The sequence below is a fragment of the Vidua macroura genome, chromosome 13 (genome assembly GCF_024509145.1).
Source record: "Vidua macroura isolate BioBank_ID:100142 chromosome 13, ASM2450914v1, whole genome shotgun sequence".
NCBI classification, from domain to species: Eukaryota; Metazoa; Chordata; class Aves; order Passeriformes; family Viduidae; genus Vidua; species Vidua macroura.
In genome coordinates this window covers 14,359,581-14,376,600 of record NC_071583.1, presented here as the reverse complement: position 1 = coordinate 14,376,600, position 17,020 = coordinate 14,359,581, and the positions used below count along the sequence as shown (strand labels likewise).

At 49.0% G+C, this 17,020-nt stretch overlaps 1 protein-coding gene and 1 long non-coding RNA gene across 2 annotated transcripts in view; both read right to left on the bottom strand.

Annotated features, from left to right (window-relative positions):
• TEX264 (testis expressed 264, ER-phagy receptor) overlaps positions 1-3,936 on the bottom strand; it is a 39,420-nt gene extending 35,484 nt beyond the window's left edge. The window contains exons 1-3 of the mRNA XM_053989206.1: positions 3,847-3,936; positions 2,822-2,889; positions 1,384-1,675 (exon numbers count right to left, since the gene is read on the bottom strand). Of these exons, the coding sequence (XP_053845181.1) occupies positions 1,384-1,641 (258 nt within the window). The 5' untranslated portion in view covers positions 1,642-1,675; positions 2,822-2,889; positions 3,847-3,936. The remainder of the gene's footprint in view (positions 1-1,383; positions 1,676-2,821; positions 2,890-3,846) is intronic.
• A 6,867-nt stretch (positions 3,937-10,803) lies between these two features.
• LOC128813836 (uncharacterized) lies at positions 10,804-17,010 on the bottom strand. The gene is made up of 4 exons (XR_008439196.1): positions 16,807-17,010; positions 15,158-15,231; positions 11,110-12,315; positions 10,804-10,991 (listed from the first exon to the last, which is right to left on the bottom strand). It is a non-coding gene; the product is annotated as an uncharacterized LOC128813836 (long non-coding RNA).
• Between the last annotated feature and the right edge of the window lie 10 nt (positions 17,011-17,020).

Below are 17,020 nucleotides of genomic sequence, written 5' to 3'. Positions count from 1 at the left end.
AGGATACAAATTAGTGGCAATGAAATGGACACACTGAACACATGGGCACCATGGCTCCAGCTCCAAACATGACACTTCCTCCAGACAAAAGTGTCCAAGTATGCCTAGTCTAAACCTCCCTCTGCCCAGCTCATCCTAAGGGGAGAAGTCATCCTTGCTATCATCCTTCCCAGGCCAGGAAGAGGCACCACAATAGTGCCTACCGTGATCCAGGTAGGTAGAGACAAGTCAGGGCATCACAGGATACAAGGACACAAAGTGGCTGAACACACCAGGCTTTTCTGTGCACAGCCAAGCTCAGTGCTTTTTCACCTCCAGTATCTTCCTGTCACAGCTCACTCAGCACTATGTTTTCATGACAAGTTCTTCCCTCAAAGCAGGTCCAATCCTTGGGAGAACCATCTTGCAAGCAACAAAACAAGGTTTCTAAATCAGGACCAGACACCCCTAGAGCAGAAGCACTGGGTGAGAGCTATCAGCCCAAGCACTGTGCCCTGCACCAGCCCCCAACACACGAGCCCAAGCACACATGCACAGCTGCTGGCCACTCTTTTGTTCCTCCTCCCCACAGATTCCTCCACGGTCACACTAGCTACTGCAGAATTACCAGGGAGCCAGGCTGTCTGCCCCAGACAAATGCCCACATGCCATTATTTGGAAACCCCAGAGTCATTCAGTATCAGCAGCCAGGTTCCACCCCCCTCAGCAAGTCCTGATGTACTTTTGTTTGTTCCTTGTCTTTAACTGTTCCCATGGAGTACTGGGCTCTGGCTGGCAGCCATCAGGCAGCGTGCTTTCTGCTCACCTCTCGGCCCTAGGAGCATCATGGAGCAACTGTTTCATCAGATAGGAGCCCTCAGCATGCAGCACCTGAGATTTCAGTAAGAACTCTCAGGGGATGGAACAACTACAGGCAAGCTCAGAAACACATGAGAACACTAGAAACAAGAGAAGGAGTATGGATGAGAACAGACCGAGCTTTTGAGAAGCGACCATCTGCTTTCAACCACAGAGCTGCAAGTCCAGAAGGAGCCTTGGCTGTACTTCCAAGAAACATGCCAAGGAATGCCTCACCTTGGGGTCATGAACACTGACTGGCTTCTGTTCCATAACCAGCTCTGTTATCCTGCTGATACCCTTTTCAGCAGAGACTATCAGAAGATACCAAGCTTTGCTCGCCAAATGCCTTTCAGTCAGGATTACGCAAAACCCCATCTGATTTCAGGTGCTTTTCCCCACACAGTGTCCTCTGTAGATCTGGGAGACCTTGTGAGCCCCAGTGCTCACTTTCAGAGGATGAGCTGCATGTGCCTGAAACACAATTAGGGAGCACCCCGATCTGGGAACCACGAGAGCGTGCTGGCCTCGCCGGGCACACCTTACCGTGTGAGGGTTGTCATAGTAGACGCCGATGGAGCAGAGCTTGGAGGAGATGCTGCAGCCATCCGTGAAGAGCTGCCCGGATTCTCCATACGGGCCCACCCTGAACTTGTAGGCCAGAGTCATGTTGCCGACAGGGGGGGAGCCAGCACTCACAACAACCTCGGTGAAGAGCCCCGAGTAGACGACGAAACCGAAGACGGTGAGCAGCAGCAGCACGACCAGCGCCGCGATCAGCCCCAGCAGCACCCAGTCGGTCATGATGGACACCTGGTGCGCCACGGCTCCTGAGGCACTGGCAGCAAGAGCACAGAAGAAAAGGAAGGGCAGTCAAGCTACCACTTGGGCAAAGAACTGCTTTCTAAAATGATTGATTTGCAGCAAAATGCACTCTCTTGCAATTCTTCTTATCTGTGAAGCTTAACAGAGTGGAACCCCTCCAGAAGCCTCCTGTATATTAGTGCCACATTGCATCAGCCTGTTCCAATTGGTCACCAGGTACAAATTATATTGCTTCAGTGCCACTTGGGAATGAGGTGGTTTTGAAGGGAGGACAGAGAGGCATCATCTCCATCTCCTCAAAACTGTCCAAATCCAGTTTTGCATCCATGAGAGACCAAAAAACCACCCTGGGAGCCTGCATCATGCAACAGATAACAAATACACGACACTGGGCTAAGGATCAGGGAACTGTAATAAAGTCATTTATGGGTATCAGGCCCACTCTAAGCAGGGCAGCCCCTTTGTCAATACATCCAGAAGCCCAGACCTTCCCGTCATGACCCAAATGAGGACCACACCAGTTCAGATCCAGATTCAAGCACCCAGAGAGGCTCAGAGGAAGCTGAAAACCCAGCTAGAAAAAGCATTTCCAACACACTCAGGTACAATGAATTACTGGTATTCCTTTTAGATGGCTTTATTTTAAACTAAAAGAGTTTTTATCATTTCAACAAAGGCTTCCTGTTTTGTTTGGCATCTTTTCTCTTGTGCTGACTGTGGGACACAGCAGCCTGGTGAATGCCTCCTGCTTGTTTTCACCTATCAAGTGCAAACCCTCTGGGGAGTTGCAATCCAAACCATTCCAGAAGAACTGTTTGTGTTTTACGCTCCCTTGAGACACAGCTCTGGTCACACAGGGAATGGTTGCGATGCTCCCCTGGGACTTTCACAGACGGTTTGGAAGTGAGCACTGAAGTAAACAATCCACCTTTACCTCTGTGTGTTATAAACACACTTTGTCCACAAAGTGTCGTTCACCGAGGCTGCTGCTTGTTCACTCAGCTTTACAGGAGAAAAGCCACATCCTGGTAGGAAGCGCAGGCGGCTCCGCTCTGCTTGAGCCCGGCAAGCAGATACACGGCAAAACCAAGCCCTGCTGAGCCCAAACTGGGGCCACGCTCCTGGGCCAGGCACCATCTCACACCATGACCCCACTCACCTGAAAAACCAGCTCAGCCCAGAAATGCTTCAAGACATCTGATCCACAGGGGTGCAGGATCTGTGGTGCTGCAGCAGGAAAAAATAAGTATCATTGCTTCCTCTCAAACTCACGGGACCAAAGGCAACACAGCTGTGGCAGTGCAGCTGATAGGCACCCGGTCACCTCCGACCTGCTCCCCAAAGGAGGGGTGTCCCGAGGAGAACCTTCTCCTGCAGGACCATGCAGGCCAAGATTTCTTCCCAAAACTCTGCGGCTGAATGCACGGGCACCAAGAAACATGGAAATAGGAAATGGGAAAGGAACGGTGAAAGAGGACGATGTCCTGCCTCTGCTGGTGTGTCCCAGCCCGGCCGTCCCCGGGGACACCGGAGCCGCAGCCGGAGCTGCTCCCGGGTGCCCGGGCAGCAGAGAGCTCCCGGAGGGATACACCCGCTCCCGCAGCGCCTCGGCTCCTCCCTGTAACCAACACAGACCTGGCACTTCCAATCACGGCTCCGGTGATTCCCCCGAGCTGCCAGCCCCACGCCCAGCCCCAGGGCCCACGGCAGCCGACCCAGAGGAAAATAGGGTATTTTTGGCTGTTCTTCCCGGTTCCTGTGGCTCGTTCCCCGCCGGCACTGGCACGCACTGCCGGTTCCCCCCGGCTCTCCTCAGCGGCCGGGGATGTCAGCTCCCCTTTCCGCCCGGGATGTCGACCCTCCTGCTGCCCGTGCCCGGCGGAGGGTGGGGGTCTGCCCCGAGCGGCCCCGCAGTCCGGCCTGCCTGCCGGGAGCCGCAGCCCTGGGCCCGCCTGCCCGCGGGCAGCGCCCTTCGCACCGGCACCGGTGCAGCCCCCGCCACGGGCGTGCCCACCGCCAGAGCGCTGCGGGACCCGGCCGGCGCCCTCCGGCTCCAAGCAGGCCGCAGCCTGTGGGGACCGGACCGGATCGGCGCGGCGCTGCCTGCCGGGCCCCGCGGATCCCCGCAGAGCCGCCCCCGCCGCGGTGCCGGGCGGGGTCCCCGGGCACCCCCCGCGCTCTCACCGGGGCTCCCGGCGCGGCCGGCCCGGAGCGATCCCGGCGCCGCCCCGCCCCGCCGCCAGGGGGCGGCTGCGCGCGGGGCCTGGGGGCGGGGCCGGCGGGATGGGCGAGGCGCGGGGCCGCGGTACCAGAGTGCGGGGGGCGGGGCTTCCTCAGTGGGCGGGGCTTGGGCGGGGCAGCCCGCGGGTTTGCGCGTCCCTGCGGGGTGGCGGCTCGGAGTGCGCCCTCTGGCGGACGGGCGGGGGCACGGCCCGGCCTGTGGCGGGGCACGGTTCGAGTCCCCCTCGGGGCTCCACGCAGCTCCCGGCTGCTCCCCGACCCTTCCCAGCGCCTCCCCGGTTGCCCAGCCCTGCAGCCCGGGAGCTCCTCCCTGCGCCGATGTGGATGCAGGGCTCCCAGAGCCCTGCAGCACGGCGGGGGCTCTCTCCTCTCCCTTCCGAGCCCGTGGGCCCTCCAGGGCATTGCTGAACGCCGAACAACGCCGTGTCCTACAGCCTGCTGGGGCTGCGGCATCCCGGCGCACGTCCCTGCTGGCTGAGCCGAGCCTCAGGCTCCCCGGCGGCCGGAGCCTCCGGTGAATGGGCCCCTTCTTCCCCCGGGCGCTGGACAAGCGGGTGCCACCCTGCAGCAGCCGAGCGTCACGGCCCTGACCACACGGCCTGGCCTGGCCGGTCGGGGCAGTGGGCAGAGCTGCTCCGCAGCACCCCAGCCCTTCCCAACAAACCCAGAGAGGGTTTTTAACCTGCTCGCAGGTTCCATCGCTGGGGCTGTTGCAACCTGGCAGAAACACCTTGGCTTCTACCCGTGCTTGGGCTTTCCCACTGCCCAGCTGAAAGGAAAATCAGCCAGACATCTCAGACAGCACTGCCCAACAAGGGGAACACCATGAGGGCTAACTTTCACACCTCTCTGAACTTTCTTCAGCCTCTTCAAGTCTCTTAGCAGGGAAAGTTTGCTCTACCTTGGTCCATGAGCCACCTCAGACACAGCAACAAGGAGCAGTGGCCTTTGCTGCGGCCTCTCCTGCTGTGGTTTCACATCCATTTCCCTACATCCCACCCCCCTTCACTGGGGTTGGTTCTTTTTTGTTTTGTTTGCAGAGGGATCCCAGCCACTGCTTTTCACCAATGTGCTCATTTATGAACAGCAGTGTGAAATACTGCAGTACTTCAATTCTTGCCTTTCTTCAGCAGCTTCCTTGTGAGGATCTCAAGGCTTTCCATAAACTGAAATTAGTTAAATCTCAGAGGCCGTCCTTGTATTTGGCATTATAACTCTTTTGCAGCTGGAAGAAAATATTCCAGCTTGGTTACGTGTCTTGCCTGGAGCCATGCAGTGAATCACTGGCAAGAAGAGGAACAGAACTCAATAGCCCTGTAGCTGCCAGCTCTGGCCATCAGACACCACTCCTTCCTCCAGCCTTAAAGTTCTTGAAATCTGCACACATTTAGTACATAACGGAAACGTTTCTCCATTACAACAGCAAACACTAAAATTTGGGTCTCATTTAACAGCTTCATGCCTTCACTCTGAACCAGTACATTGGGGAGAGGTGAGGCAGGTAAAATGTGCTCTCCAGCAGGGCCCTGTGTGTCAGGGTATGGCAGGCACTTGGTCTCAGCAGATTTGTTTGGGCCCTGGGCCCCTCACATGTCTAACAGGGGATGCAGATCCGCCCATTCTCGTTTGAATTCTAAGTGGCAGTCAGAAGTGGAGGTGGGTTGTGAGCAGATGTGGGTGAGCTGCCCCACCTCTCAACCTCCAGCCAACATTTCTCCATCTACTGTAGCCTCTCTATGGAGGGACTCCAGCTTCATCCCAGCATTAGCAGGCAGAAATGATGCTCAAGAGGGCATCAAGGGACCTCATCCCACTCCTGCAATACTCCACATTGCGTCAGCAGGGTACCTGTGCTGGGATATTCAGATTAGCCTTGGCCCAGTCCTTGGCTTTCCAGTTCTGCTCACACCTCCTGGCCCCTCCATCCTCTGCTCCAGGACAAGATAATTCATTGTCCTTCCTCTCTCAGTTGACTTCACCTGCTGGACAAAGTGAGCTGACCTTTGCAAAGGTCACTACAGGTGCGCAGTAAGCAAATAGATGTGATAAGGATACTGATCACCTTGGGAACATGGCAAAACACAAATGGCTCTGACTAACTCTGCATGGAAATACACTCCCTAGAGGGGCAGGCAAGAGGCCAGAACAGATCACACAGCCCTGAGGAATTTCCATCAGCACAGACACAGACAGGCTCCACTCCCAAGTTCTTCCTGGAGGCCCATAACAGCAACTCTGCATTACTGTTCATGAACCAAGACTGGCACTTTGTTCCTTGCAACCATAGGAGACCATCAGTTGTGAGAAAAACTGGAAGGAAGGCAGCACAGGCACATGGAAATGCTCACCTGCTAGGTCCTCTCCAGAGGAAAGACACTGTAGAGGGCAAGGACTGTGCTGGCAGAGGGCAGGACGAGGCTGTGTGGACAGAGTGAAGGCACAAAGGGCTCTTTGGGTGCTGCTTGGTCCAGTGAGCCAGGACCAGGGCGTGGCTCATTTAAGTCAGTAAGGTTTTGGCCACTGGCCTCTCTAAACACAGGATTAGTGGTGCTGGAAACAGGAAGCTCCCTGGGAATCATTCACAAAGGCTACACAAGACAGGACAGGTTTACCCCTCTGCATAACGGATTCCACTTCTAAGCACCCAGTACTGACACAAAAACTTTTAATATTTGCCAGTGTGGAGCTTCTTGTACGAGCCATACATTTTCTAAAAGACAATTCATTTGTTGAAATGCAGCTGCTGTTAATGGGAAAATCTCAAGGTGAGACCAGGAAGGGCTCACATACAACCTGACATCCCACGAGGGCCAGGTCTGTGAAAGGCAAACAGCATGAAAAGCTCAGCAGCACTTTAGCCCTTGACCTTTTGGTGCCTCTGCTAACACAAAAGAGGAGATGCACTGAAGGATTGACTGTTGGTCCATTGGCTTGCCTTCAGATTTACATTCATTTCCCACTGCAGGACAGGAATGTTTCTTTCTCATGACAGGAATAAAAATTTCAGTGTTAGAGAGTAAAAAAAGGCACATACATCTTTTCAGACAAACTTGAAAGTGTTAAGAAATATGCAAATTATTCTTATGGTTAACTGTCTATTTAGGTCACAAATGCTAAACAGCAAACTATTTCCCCCCAGGATCTATTAGCAGAAATGGTCTCATAATTAAATGCAGTTTTTAAGTTATGAAGGAACTTTTCAGACAGACACATAACCTTTCCTACCTCCTGCCTTTGGAAACCAGAAGGGTCAAGTTTAGATTCTCACCTTGTGTTCAGATCCCAGTCCTGATCCACACAAACCTGGGTGTTGTAAGATGCAGTGGCTAAAACAAAACTATCCACCAAACCAAACAGAATGGATGGCAGTGGCAGGAAAAACACTCAGCAATGCCATGACACAGAGTGGCAGGACAGGTAATTATGTCATGGGGAATTTCCATGGATACTACAAGCAAACTTCCATAAAATTATGGAAGAAAAACATCTGTAGGTTGTAGCCTATGAGCTCCTCTTTTTGCTATCAAAGCCCTAAACAACAGATTGGAATTCTGCACCTCTGATTATCATCCATTTAGCAAGACACTGAGGTGGTTTTTATTTAACAAATTGCAATGGAGCTTTCATCTCTTCCTTTAAGATGTCACATCACCTCTGGTAGCTACTGTGAATGACAAGGAGTCATTCAGACTCCTGTCCCCAAGGCCAGCAACTACATTTGTACATTGCTTTGATTTTCTGTGAATAAAAGATCACTTACAAGCCTGAAGAGATGCATTATTCATCTTTGAACTCCCCTGAAAATAATTTTAAGCTGTTTATAGCTCCAGTCACTTGGAACTTGACTCACGACCAAACAGGTCTGGCCAAATTCCTCCCGAGATGCCAGGCAGGGGCCAGTGCTCAGAAGGGTCTGTTCTTACATTGGTAGCAATGCTTCTCACAGACACCTGTGTTTGACCCAGAGGACTGTATCTCCCTTTGCCCATGCTGGGAATATTGCTACCTCCTACTCCAGTGTGTCACACACACACAAAGCATGGGGCTATCCATGCCTTTTCCTGGTGAAAAATTTATTTTATAGAGGCATTTGCATTGAAATATTCTCTTGTTTCTCCTCCTGTGGCATGCCTTCAACTTGCATTGCCTTAGCAGCAACTGTGTACTTCCTTCTTTACCTTGAGGATTATCTTCCAATGGCTTTGAGATACAGAAGAATACACATTAACAAACTAGGCCAACCAGGCCCTTCCTTCCTCTTTTTTCTTAACCTCCTCTCTTGTACATGAAGTCTAAATTAAGTTTAGGGTGGTTTTCTTGCTGAAAACATGAGATAGTTTACCCAGAGTGTTTTTCCATTTTCCACCCAGACAGAACCAAGAAGGGAATCAGGAACACACCACACTTTGTCTCTCTGGGTTTGCAAACTGTGCTCACAAAAAGTGCTGGGTTTAATGTGGACTTGTCAACAAGCTCATTCTCTACAGCAAGTGACAATTTAGACTGTCTTCCAGAAATTTTTAATGAGGGATCCCCTAACAGGATTCAGGGATCTCAGCAGGATTTTAAGAGCCTTACACAATATCATTGTAACCAGAGGCTGGCACTCCACAAAGCAAAGCAGCCCAGTGGTGATGACACCAACAGAGCTTTCATGTCAATGGTTCTCCTTTAGCTTTACAAGAGTGACTGCAGAAGGAACAACAAGCAGGAACATTTGTTCCAACCTTAATTGCTAGCTTCAAAACCAGAAAATTAATTTCTTATAGCCATGTTGTACTCCTGTTTTTAATGCACATGTATAAATAGTGCTTTTTAAAACCTCTCTGGCAGCTCTCTAAAGAATTACATTGCAACAACAGCTCCAAATTTAAAGTCAAAAGACATATTTGGTATAAGATTTTCATCTCCTTTCTGGCAAAAAAAAAAAAAAACTGTCTTGCAAAAATACTTCATGAGACTCCTCCAACTACAGAACATCTGTGGAGAGCTGCTGTAAATCTGAGGAGGGAGAAGGCTTCCAAAAGGACTTTCAGAAACCCTGATTATTTATACTCTCATATTTCCCTTTCTTTTCCTACTACCTCATGTTGTGGTAGACATACCATTCATAATAAAAGCTATTAAACACGGGTGATTTCTGACATTATTCCACCTCAATGTCACCTCCTTTCTCTCCTCCAAGTGTCACAGCCATAGACTCAACTTTTCATATTTTGATTTTTTTTTTGTTGTTTTGTTTTTGCAGGTAAATCAATTTCCCAAGATTTTAGAAGTTTACAAGGTGGTTTTGGTCCTGCTACCAGTCAAGGATCAGTCAGCCATGTCTGAGCAATCCTTACAGAATCACTTTGAAAGTGCAGGAGGGTCTCCCGCCTTGGGATATGGCCTTACTGAGTAAATTAAAAGGAGGTACTCAGCTATAGCAGTTAACTCAGAGCCATCCGCCACACATCACACCCAGTTTGCTCCCCCTTTCCCGGTGCATTTCCCCTACATTTTCCTCTGTTTACTCCAGTACCAGCAAAGGTCCTATTTTTGTAAAGAAATACAACACTGTGAAGAGGCTGGGGAGGGCCAGTCACACAGATCCCACAGGAGCTTGTGCCAAAACTCAGAAGCCCAAAAAGCAAGTCTTTTTCCATTTACTTATGAAACCTCTGCTCCTTGTGTACAAAAGGGGAAGTTTTATGCCTGTGCAGTGTTTGCTCCTGTAACTTTTTCCTCTTGTCCAAAAAAAAGAAAAAAAAAAAAAAAAAAAAAAACCAGCATGAAAAGACTTCATTAAGTCTGTCATTGAGAAAAGCAGTATTTTCCAGATAGATACAGCCCTTTCCTGGGTTATTGAGGTTAAAATATTGTTTAAAAAACCTCTCCATGAAATTGAGAGATTAAATCCCAAGTTTATGCCTTGGTTTTCCCCTGGGAGGTTTTTGGGCAACTCTATATTAGTCTGAGCTGTGTTACCTGGAACAAAGGCTCCTATCAGTCCAAGTGATCAATTTTAAACTCTGCTCAAATTGAAGAGTCTGTCAAGACTCTTTGTACAAACCTCACATTTCAGTATGAACAATTTTAGAGGAAAATGTCCAGAAATTGTCATTCTTAGTTGCAAAAGCTTTGAATTCACAAATATTTCAGTGTGTCAGGGACAGTTCTCTGGCAAACTTGAGTGTTATTTTTCCTGGAATAAGTGATCAAGTGAGCTGATGTAAGCCAGTCTCTGCTGTACACAACACACAAGGTTTGCCATTAATCCAGACCAGATCAGAACATTAAGCCGATGCTGGTACATTAACTGGGGCAGGGGAAAGGCTGCTGGTTTCTAGCACCAGTTCCTGGGGGAAAGAAGAATTTGGGATTGGAGGACTGACTGGAGCTGGGAAGAGGTTCCATTTCCTACAGCATTTGGTATTACCTCCACATTTAGCCTTGGCTAAGTAACAATCCATCTTTCTTGGGCACAAAGCAACCAAACCCAGAACCACAACAAAGAGAGTGTGTGCTCCTAAATCATCAGTTCAGGGTCTCACTACAATTTAAAATGGAGTCATCTGACAGGGATTATCTCTGTGGCTTGAGAAATAAAGGACAATACCCTGGGTGGGAAGACATGCTTTCAATCTTTGTCACCTAACTGCTGCCAGAGGACAAGCATGGTGGAAACCAGTTCCCAAACATGTAACGCAGACAGCACATTTTCTCACTCCCCTTTTTCCAACGGCCAACAAATGAACGTGTGTGACTCCCAGAAACTGGGGCTGAGCCACATTTCTGAAGGCAGAAAGACTGCAGAAAGCCAGCTCCAGCATGAAGGAGAAAAATATCTTTGTGGCAAACTGAATTTAGTAACGTCACTGGGAGCTTCTGACTTAACCCTGTTCTGCCTAGCTGCACGCTCCAACCACCACCACTCCACATACCTGCCAAACCAGCCTCATTCAGCCCACTTGGAGCTCTGCCACCAGCTGCTGGACAGAAGATGACTGATGCAGTTGTAAAGCAACATCTAATGAAGAAATTCGTTTTATTTCAGGGCTGTAATTAAGCCATACCTCCCAACACTGCCACTGGCTGAGGCAGGAAGGCTGCTGATGGGTTATACCAGGAGAAACAGGAGATAGAATCAGGTTGTTATTCCACTTCAGACCAGTCCACGTTGGCCTGAGTCAACCTCAGACCAGTTTAACATAGCTGTTTCCTTACCTGTTTCTGCTGCCTGGCAGGTCTCCCAGATAAAAGGGCTGCTTGCATTGCTGTGGCACAGAGGAGGGTGCTCTGGCTCTGGACACTGGCAGGAAGGTGTTGCCCAGGTTTCCGGGGACTCTTGATAGAACAGAGAGGGACACTGCTACAGCAACAAAAACTGCAAGATCCCACTGCCAAATGTTCCACCTCCAAACAGCTTCTCAGGCCCACTGCTCCCACTGGCCTTGCAGACTCATGACTGTGGTTTTCATTGTACAGGGACACAAACACCCCATACATGCACTTAAAACAGAATATTTAAGCACTTCCAAATTAGCTCTATCTCCTGCACATCAAGCTGAACATGTCCCTTCAGTGGGCTGCCCAGACAGCTCAGCCAGCTGCCAGGTGGGCACCTCTGCCCGCTGAAAAGCTCAATGCTGAGCTGACAGCTCCCTCCTCTGTCAGAAAGAAATAAAAGCGGCCTAAAATTCTGTCCCTTGAAGTGTCCCTTGGAGCAGGTGACTTGAATTACCGAGGATATTATGAATTTTCTTCCATTTTTTTTGAATGCAGGCAGGCAAAGTCTCCAGAATAGCTTCTTGATGGTACAGGACTCCCCAGCCAAACACAACCAGTGTCACTAAAACTTCAGCTCTCATCCTGCCCTGTTGCAGCTGACTGGGGGAACTTTACACAGCAGCAGGGCACAGCCAGGATTTCCAGCTGTGTCAGCATGTGCCAGGTGTCCTGCTGTGGTCATTCTGTGCTTTGGCTTCTCCAGGATGCAGCAGGAGACAGTAGGAAGGCAGCAGAGCATGGGCAGTGTCCTGCTCAGGCAGGACTGCAGGCTCCTGTAGGCTGCTGGCAGGTCTGTCTGTACTTCCCACTCAGTTTCACACTGAGGGGGTACCCACTGGTCCTTTGCTTCTGACTGTGAGGAAAATATTTAATGGCAGGATGAATTCACATAGGAAAACTTAGCTGTTATCCCTGTTATTCCCTCTGCTAACAAGCCAGCCTAGGATTAAGTGTTGCACGTGCTGAATGTTTGTGCCCCACACTTAAGGCCAAGGTGTTTTTTGCTGGTTCTTGAAAGAAAACTGGAAAAGGGAAGCATGGGCACTTCATAGAAAAAACAGTTTTGGCATAAAAAAATGTTGTAGAAATTTAATTTCAGGATCAAGTTGCATCCTTATGTTCTCTTCTGTTTACTCTTTGAAACTAAAAGGGAAAGAGGTTTTATTTCACTTTTATTTCTAGCACAATTTACTAGAGCTCTTCCAAGTATTTCTAAATTCAGAAAAGAGGAAGAAAACAAATGATCTCAAAGTGCACAGAAAGATTTGAATATTAAATGCCTTACGGTACAACTGAAATATTCTACTCCCTTTCTGTTCTATTGTTTTACAAAGCATTAATATTTGTCTAATAGAATTATTGCTGGATTCTACTAAACATCTCTGAATGCTTTTCTCTGTTCTGCTCCATTTACAAACTCAAAGTTCTGGAATTATTCTGAGTTTGAATATAAACTGAACTTCACTGGTCTTGTTTGCTGCCTGTTAGTCAAACTACATTTCTCTGATAGGGATTTTAATTCAATTAAGTTTCTCTGAACATACCACAAAGTAAACTTATTGCTATTTCACTCTCTTGCCACAGCAGAGCTACTGCTCACTTAAAGACAGCAAAATGCCATGTACAAGCTTAAAAGCAAAGGTGCCTTGTTGGTGGTGAAATAAACTAAATAATTCAGCTTTCAACTGAGACACAACCTGACAGAATTGTGTAGAAAAATAAATTACTTGCAACAGATGATAATGGAATATAGGAAAGGTTTTCAGAACTGCAGGAGGAGCTTGTGCCCTAATTTGTGGAACACAGGAAGGTGGGTCACACTAGGATTAAGGGATGAGCTTGTGCAAGTGACTGCAGTCTGGAGCTGTTGTGCCCAAGAGCCAGCCAGGGTCTCCGAGAAGTGCAGCCTCCTGGATACATATTCCCAGGTACAGATGCAAGATAAACTTTCAGTTCAGGCAGCAAATCACCTTCACATGAGGAGACCAGGAGGAACCCACACTTGGACAGGGAGCACAGACCACAGAGTGTTCTGATGGCTTTGCTGCAGGATTTTAAAGTGTGCTTGCTGCACCCATGAAGGCAGAGGATAGGCTTGGAGACACACAGTTCTTGGAAGGCCAGGTTCCTCTGAGCCTCAAGGCCTTCCAACCAGGATTCTCCCAGCAGGAACACAGAGCTGCTTTCTCCTGCTGCAGTAGTCCTGCAACAGGGAAGCCTAACCAATGCCACCTTGGAGATGCCTGTGCCAGGCACTTCAGCACCACTGATCTGGGGCTCGTAGGTGTCCTTTCTCCAACCACTGCTAGAGGCCAGCAAATTTTTGGAGCTTCTGCTCCCACTCAGCACATTAAAGGCTTTGGATTTCCCTATCTGTGTGAACGGGCAGTCTCTCTTCTGTGAAAATCCTGTCCAGAGCAAAGGAATTCCCCCTTCATCAGGGCTGCCATGACAGCAACACATCAAAGCACCCATGGGCCCAGCTGCAAACTACCACCCATGGACAAACACAAGTGAGCTAATTGCTACAGCAAGAGGGAAGGAGGAGGCTAAAGGACTAGCTTTTAAGGTGGCCACTTCCTTTAGGACTTCAGACAGGTGAGTTGCCCTTCAGGATTCTTTATCTGTGAGGCAGATCAAAAACTAAATTCATTAAGGCCTGCACTTGGCCTAAATGTGGTGTAGACTATGCAAAGAAGAAGACTGATGTCCTACATGGAAGAAATAGATCTCCTTTTGGTTTGGACTCTGCTGGTTTTACTTTTTTTTTTATTGGCACCATTGGGAGAGTTCCCATTTGCTTAATTAGGCCACATATGAGGAAACAGGAAAGGCACTTGGCATATTTGGCTTGACCTGCTAATTTTCATTGTTTATTAATCTGAGCCACCTGGGTTCAGATAAAAGTTCTTGACATTAGGAGCTGGATACCCAAATCAGCTGGGAAGGATAAGTTGTTGGGGATTTTTGGGTTGGTTTTGTTTTTTCTACAGCAGACACAAACCCACGTTTTTATTGCGGTAGACAGATGCTTTACACTGCTCAGTTTATAGCCCTAGAACAAAGACAACATTGACATACCATCATGTTTGGTTGGCAAGCACTTCTAGATACTACTCCCAGTTTCTGACAAGACTTTTAAAAGCAAATTATAATGCAATTAACTAATGGGTAAGTTATGGAAGCACTTTTAGTAAATCATGTCAATGCTGGGGTTTTTGAAGGAAGCTCTCAGTTTCCTGGCACAGAAACTGCATTTATTCTTCAGTCCAGTGTACAGTTTGACCAAAAATATAACCCATGGTATATTCCCTAAGGGAAAAAGAACTTATCAGCTACTGCTTCCTATTATTTCTTCTCAGTTCTTTTTTTTTTCTGATAGCTGTAAACACAATCACACTTGAAAGACAGTCAGACTTAAGTAGAACTGATTGTAAGAGGTATCTCTGCAGTAAAAATATCTGCAAAAGATATTAAGGGGTGCTTTAGATGTTCATGGCAGTAAATAAACCATTTTTCCCCTGTATGGGCCCTTACCTTGGCAAAAAAATTAATTGAAGGGAGGAGAAGAAAGGGAGGGGCTTTTGTTTATGACCAAACTAATAGTTTCAAAATACATTGCTTTAACTCATAAACAAAGTCCCCAAATGTAGTGTGAGAAGAGCTGCACTTCTGCAGCAGTTTCTCACCCTTGACACAAAAAACTTACTCGGGTCCTGGCCATCATGAAAGTCAGGATGAAGACTGTTTTGAATAGCACACACAAGACAAGAGAAGGTGGCAAGTTCACACTACAGACACCTTAAGAACCACTGTGTGGTTTACAGAGAGACTTAGACTGAGGATCCTCATTGCTGGCAGTAGAGCTTGTTGGCTACCTTGATTAAAATCAGTTTTGAATCCATTACAAGCTACCTATTCAGCAAATTGGGAAAAGTCAGCTCCTGAAGTACTTTGATTAACATCATGCCCAAACAGTACTCACCTGAGAGAGCAGGACCTGGGGCCACAGACCCATCCAAATTCAATGAGTGCTCTCCCTTGGGCAAGGAGCTACTGCTAAGAAAAGGAACCACACACACTGTGATCAAAACATCTGACAGTGTTTTGTAAACAAAGGCCAAATTTCCCAATGGATTGTAAAAAAAAAAAAAACAGTAGGCCACAAGGATCTCTACCAAACAGTAATAAAAATCAATTATGAAAAGAACCTATGGCCTAGAAATAACTGATTTCTGGTTCAAGCCCCACCAAGCCAGTGTTCAAATCACAGGTAATTTCCCTATAGACTTCAGGCAAATGAACTTCTGTCTCAGCATCAGAGATGAAGGTGTACTGGTCAACCACAGAATAAACCATCTTGGGCCTCTGACTGTGCACACTGTCAGTCATCTGTCAATAACTGGTACCAAGCTGTAAAAACCATTTACCATGTTGAATCAAATGTCTGCTTGGTAAGAAAAAGTCACCTTCCTTGCAATGCTTTACAGAACAAGCCAGTCCCAGGGACCTGCTTTACTGAGAGGAGCTAAGCACCACCTGTCCTCTAGTAGTCCATAAAAAGGTCAGGCTGAAGTTAGCTGGTAATGCAAATACTGTCAAATGAGGGAATGGGGACAAACATTTCAGATCTTGCATCAGAAGCAGCACAACACCAGTTTCTCTTACAGTGCCCAGGTTAAACAGACCATTTCCAAGTGCCAGCTGAAGGCTGCTGAGCCTGCTCACAAGGGAGCCCTGAGAGACAGCAGAGGCTGTTTGTCATCAACCCTCTCCATGCACACATTCCCTTTGCAGGGATGCCCTCACCCTGGGTCCCCTGAGGCCAGTTCCTCGTGTTGAACCTTCTCAGGTGGGCAAGGAAGGAAACAATTAAGAAGTTCCCTTCCTCCAGTGCATCAGCCACACGGCTCTGCACCCTGGGATGAGGGCAATTCTTGCCATTGAGCTCACCACAGATATACTCAGGAAATGCTGTAAGTGAGTCCAACCCTTCCAGCCCCTGCCTCGTGCTGCCTGTGAGCCCCTCAGCTTTCTCCAGCCCCAACAGCACAGCTCAATGCCTGCTAGGAGCAGAGATCATCTGCTCCACTGGAATAAATAGGCTCATAGACAAACAGGGTACTTTGATACCACTGCCCCCACCCACCTTTAACCAAATCAATTAGGCTGTAAAAGACCTGAGGTCATCAAATCCTACCTATACCAAACTCCTGGATGTCAGCCAGACCACAACACCGAGTGCCACAGCCAGCCTTTCCTCAAACACCTCCAGGGACAGTGACCCCACATCTCCCTGAGCAGCCTGTTCCAATGTCTGATCACCTCAGCTGTGAAGAAATTCTTCCTGATGCCCAGCACAGTGCGGTTTAAGACTACATCCTCTCACCCCATCTCTAGTTCCCAGGCAGGGGAGGCCAATTCCCACCCGGCTACAGCTTTCTGTCAGGACTCGTGCAGAGTGGCAAAGTCAGCCCCGAGCCTCCTTTTCTCCAGGCTAAACACCCCCAGCTGCTCCTCACAGGACTTGTGCTCCAGACCCCTCACCAGCTTCACTGCCCTTCCCTGGACCCTTCTGATCCTTCCGAACTGAGGGGCCCAGAAGCACGCACGGGCCCCGGGATGTGACTCTACCGAAGGAGGAGACGAACCACCCACAGGCAAGCTGGGCATGGCGAATCAGGCCCCCACTAGAGCCGCCTTTCCCGCAGTAGGTGCGGAGGGGCCGTGCAGCAGCACGGATAGCTCCTCACGGGGTAGGCACCGAAAGGCCGCGAGGAGGCAGGCAGCGTCCCACAAGGCAGCTCACCCGGCCTCAGCCCCGGAGCCAAACCCACATCCCACCCGC